At 49.2% G+C, this 5,341-nt stretch overlaps 1 protein-coding gene across 1 annotated transcript in view; it reads right to left on the bottom strand.

Moving 5' to 3' along the window:
* Positions 1–2,745: 2,745 nt before the first annotated feature.
* LOC124657077 (purine permease 3-like) overlaps positions 2,746–5,341 on the bottom strand; it is an 8,382-nt gene continuing 5,786 nt past the window's right edge. Inside the window, exon 2 of the mRNA XM_047195692.1 lies at positions 2,746–3,090. Coding sequence (XP_047051648.1) covers positions 2,746–3,090 — 345 coding nt within the window. The remainder of the gene's footprint in view (positions 3,091–5,341) is intronic.

The following is a 5,341-nucleotide window of genomic DNA, read 5'->3' as shown; positions in this document are numbered from 1 at the left end:
ACCCTTACTGTCAATCCATCAGGTTGATGTCTAGCTGATATATACCACTTGTATGGCATGGCACCACCATCATAACCTTTGCACTTGGCATATAATTTCTTTGTATCTGTCCACAAAGTCTTGGTTTCAAACTCACGTTTGAGTGCATAAGTCCTGAAACACATCCTAAACTCATCCGTGCTTGGAAATAATCTACCTACTTCAATAACTGGATTTTCTTTGTCATAAACACATATAAGATCATCAGCATGTCCATCACCCACTTCAACTGAGCATCATGCATCAACTCTAAATCTATATCTGCATCAGCATCAGCATTTGCAGTCCTTGAATGTATGTTACCATCATCTCATGACTTCATCTTTCTCCCTTTCCTTGTCTTTCTCATCTACAGGAATACCAAACATAGTTGCCATTTGAATGTCAGATTTTGGAGCAATGACCAAATCTGTTCGGTCACTTATGTCAACTGTATTCCAATCAATAGATACAACCTCCTCAACATGATTAACTGCCTCTTCTGCACCTGCCTGCCCCTGATAACATTGCCAATTCAGTAACTAAAGGAATTACCTGCATTTGTGTAGCCCAATCGTCCTCAACAATCTAACAAGCCAACTTCGATGCCACATATCAAACCCTAGATGCAGGGTTCAGTGAGTTGTGCCAAAAACAGAACACTTCTGCTTATCCAGCTGTCTCGCCGATCGATTTCTTCTACCATTTCTTTCCCTGTTTCAATCCTAACATACTTCTGTTTTCAAACATCAAACGCTAACAAAGATACTTCTTGTTGTGGCCCCCAAACCACACTCTCCCCAATTTTGTCCACCACTTTCCTCACCGCCTCCTCTTCCATTCTTTCTAGTTCTTGTGGATCAAAGTCTTCAATAGGTACATCCCATTCAACCATCATGTCTCTCTCAATCACCCGCATGCTTCCATCAATTAGCAATGCCTTGGAGGGAAAGATGATGCAAATTTTAAATGTATCCCTTCCCCTATTTTTGGCGGGAAATGTGAGCTACGATTCGAGGAAGTAAGCAAATAGAATGGAAATTAAGTTTCAACATGGGATGAATTACTGATTACTTGTCCCCTCTACCGCCTACATCTCGTTCCCCTCCCTCAGCAGGGCGCCGCCGGCCACAAACTAAGCTCAACCCAATCCAGCCCTCAGATCTAATGGGGTGAGAATGATGGAAGAGGAATTAGGGTTTTGAATGGCACTCACCACGTCCGCCGTAGAACGAAAGCGCCGCCGTCCTCTGAGCAAGCTCCGCCGCCGTCGACAAGGATGGTGAGCTCCGCCGCTGCCGCCAGAAAATGTGCGCGCGCTCGGTCGGAAGGGTGCGGTTGGGTCGGTTGGTTTGACTCGGGCCAACACTAACTTAACCTAACTGTTAACTAACCTAACTGTCTCCTTAACGGCCGTTTTATGGCATGGGTGACCCTGAGCTATTTCCTGCCTAAACAACATCGCATGCCAGCCATTTTCACGAACAACGTCGCTTCTCATCCAATTCCATGCAAAAAAACATACTTAGCGGTTCGTGAGATTTGAACTCACTACCTCTTGTCCATGTGAGTAGAACATAACCAGTACAACACGTAACTAGTTGTGTAGAACTCACAAATATTGGTTATACATTTTATCAATTTTAATTTCATTTTTTTCCACTCCTTTCTACATTTTTATTTTTATTTTCACTTCAGAAGGTTATCGTCCACATCACAGTTTCTAACTCCTATCGGTACGAACCGATCGCCGAATACACCGGCTCACACGACAGACGACTAGGAAGCCTGGGCTTCCGACATGGCCTCTTTTCTCTTCTTGGTGGCTTGGGCGTCGGTATATGCGTCGCAGGAGTAGGAGTCCAGGCGAGGCCCGAAAGGAAGAGCACGAGGGTGACAGCTTTCTGGTTGCTGAACTTCTCACGGAGGAAGACGAGAGCCAGCACCTTGGTCACCGGGATGAAGGCAGCGATGATGATGCCCATGAGGAGAGTGAGGAACTTCTAGAAATTGTCCATTGTTTAATAGATTAAAGTGTTCCACATCATAGAAAAATTCGCGATCCAAGAAATACATTCGTTCATGTCAACTAACATGTCTAATCATGTCAAATAAAATCTTACGTAACTTCGGAAAAAAATCAAAATAAAATAATGCTATATCAGAAAAGTAGAATTTTATCTCACCGTGTATATATTATGTTTATCTGGGTTGTGTTTTCTCACATAAATATATGTTATCAAAAGGAAATGTATACACCGGTAAAGAAAAAAATGAAAAGGAAAAAAAGGAAAATGCGCCCAAAACTGCCAATGGGCTTGTCAAATAAGAGAGTAGGTGTTTTGGGAGATTTCTTGGCTCCCGCGATGAGATGGAGCTACCCAAACTAGTTGCACCTGTTATCAAATTGCGGCCTAACTAACAGTGTATCTCTTTTTTTCGCTTGGTTCATTTCAGATTTCTAGAAAAGTAGAGAATCGTCATAGCAATCTACATCAGCTACAAATATAGATGAACTGCAGCGCATCGCCTGTCTTCTATGTCTCGAGCTACCTCTATCTTCCCAGCTGGATCGTGATTAATTCGTCACCATGAGATAAGATAAGATCTCCGCTATATTCTAGGGGAATGGAGTTCGATTCTGATCGTGTCATATTTACATGCATATCGAAGGTTTAGGAATATCTAAAGGCACCGTTTATCTTTCTAGAAATATATGCTAGGAGCCTAGCTAGGACTAGGAAGAGCCTGGGGTTGGGACGAGGTCGTTTTCTTCTTGTTGGCCTGGGCGTCGACATACTCGCCGTAGGAGTAGGAGGCGAGGCCCCAGAGGGAGAGCACGAGGGCGATGGCCTTCTCGCTGCTGAACTTCTCGTGGAGGAAGACAACGGCGAGCACCTCGGTGACGGGGATGAAGGCGGCGATGATGATCCCGGTGAGAAGGGTGTGGACGCAGAAGATGACGCCAACGCTGCCGAGGAAGTAGAACTGCCACAGGATGGCGCTCCACACCAGCACCGTGTAGTAGCGCGCCTCCCCCAGCTCGAACGCCCGCGCCTCCCGTGCGATCGCCTGCACCCAGCAAACACATCCAACCATAAGTGATCAGTCCATGTTGCTCTATGCATAGTGTTGTAGGCGTGGTCTGCGACGTACAGAAATAAGGAGAAAAAATAGAAAAGAGTGCGACCGAAAGCATGATCTGAATCTTGCTACCAGTGTATCTTGTGTCGCTGGTGCTTGTCACTGTGTGAGCTACTAGCTTGTGAGTGCCTTGGTAGGATGGAAGAGTCAAAGATGACGATCGAGAAAGTAGGAGCACGGTGACACGCTTCTCTATCTCTATCTATCTCTTTGTGCTTAAAAAGCCTAATCTGCCTCTCCATCCAAAGACGAATCCACGACTGTTTTTCACGCATGCGCAAGGTGGGGTTAAATCCTTTTTCTTATGGTTAGTGGCGGGGTACATTTTGGGTGCCGAATTGTGCCGTCCAGAAACCATGTGATCATGCTGCCCCTAGCTTCGCAGTACCACGGTATTCCTACCTTAAGCAGCCAAACAAGGCTTCTTTCTAAGTGGGCCTAGACAGCTAGGGAAAGAAAGTCCAGGGGCAGAAGTCATCGAGCGCTGCCCACTCCCATTCCATTGTAGTGCATTTTCTTCACTGAAAATCATGTGTTTCCACTTAAGGAAAATGCCATTTGCCAAATGCATCGCATCATACAAGGGGATAACGTGTCTAGGAATCTAGGTCTCTAGCTAGGAGGTTCGGTGGTGGCTGACAATGGTTTTCATGCATGAATGATCGATCATGGGAGCAAGCAAGGAAACTTGGTAAGGAGGAGGAGGCTGACTCACAAGCAGGCCCGTCCCGGACGGGGAAGAAGAAGAGGAAGAAGGAAATGTGGTCCTGCAGGTACGCGTTCGAAGCTGCCTCCATTTTATTCCCGCGGGGCGCAGCAGATATTTCATCACGGTTTTGCTAATTCTCAGCTTTAGCTTAGGGCTCAGTCACATCTTTCTACCGTTAGATCAATGTGTCGTAATTCATGCAGTGGCTATTTCCCCGAAGCAGCTGGCTAGCATGGAGGCAGTCGATGGGAGCAAAGAAACTTATGGTGGGGTCAGGCTTCTGAGAGGATATGCCACTAACTGGACTTAGGCCATCTCCGACAGGTCGACGCATATCGGACGCCCAAAAATGGACGCGAGTGTACGTTTGTATCGCCCCGCAGACATATTTTGTCCACGCATCCGTTTGCGTTTGTGTGCTTCCAGCGGAACGACCCATTTTTAGATTTACAACATATTTAAAAAGCATAGGAAGTAGTACATTCAAATTATACAAAGTAGTTCTAGAAGCCTAGACTACTTGCTGCCTGACAGGCCGGCCCCGTCGTTGCATCCCTCTCTCGTGTGCTTCTTCGCCGCCTCCCGTGCGGCCCCTAGAGCTCGGTGCGCCGCCGCGTCCTCTAGCAGGCACTGCCTAAGCCTCGCGTTGGCGGCGTCGTCCTTGAGCGTCTCGAAGGACTCAACTATAGCCCTTTGCTCCGCTGCATTCTCCTCCTGGGTAGGCGCATCAGGGTCATCGGAAGACCATGAGATGTCGGAGTCGGAGTCGTCGTCCTCTTCGGCTGCGGCGGCCGCCCCCTGCGGCGTTCCATCTCGACGTTGAACGCCGCGTGGCCGCCCTCTCCTCCTCTGCTTCCTTCTCCGCTTCAGTCAGGGCCTTGGCATCCCTGACCGGGTCGAGGAGGTCATCCGTGCTGTCGCCGTCGAACTCCTCGTTGAAGCTCGAGGCCGGGGGAGGTGGAGTGGGAGGTGGAGGTGGAGGCGCGGCAGCCTGGCCATGGCCGGCGCTGCTCATGGTGGCTCCGGTGGAGGCTGAGCGGCAGCGGCGCTACGGTGGAGGTTATGCGGCAGCTAGGGTTTAGTGGGGAGGAGATGAAATGCTCGCGCCCCTGTTTATATAGGTCGGAGGTAGGGCGACGTCCGCACCACGCGTGGCATTGCCATTAACTTCGTGCGCAGAGGTAGGTGACGGCCACGTGCCACGCGAGGCATCGCCATTTACGCGGCCGCAGACTGCCGAAGCGACGCCTCGGCGCCAGTACTGGCGCCGCTGAGTAGACGCATCAACGCTAGGTCACTGCTTAGCGGGCCCGAGCGGACACTTTACGCATCCGCGCAGCGTCCGCCTCGACGCATCTTTAGGCCAGGTTTGCGTCGTCGCGGCCGCCCGATCACTTTACGTCGTCCCACTAAAAGTGGTACCAGACGCATTTTTCGGCCCGACGAACGCAAACGGTCGCGTCACCCCGT

Source organism: Lolium rigidum, chromosome 5 (genome assembly GCF_022539505.1).
Source record: "Lolium rigidum isolate FL_2022 chromosome 5, APGP_CSIRO_Lrig_0.1, whole genome shotgun sequence".
Classification (NCBI taxonomy): Eukaryota; Viridiplantae; Streptophyta; class Magnoliopsida; order Poales; family Poaceae; genus Lolium; species Lolium rigidum.
This window is presented reverse-complemented; position numbering and strand designations above follow the sequence as displayed.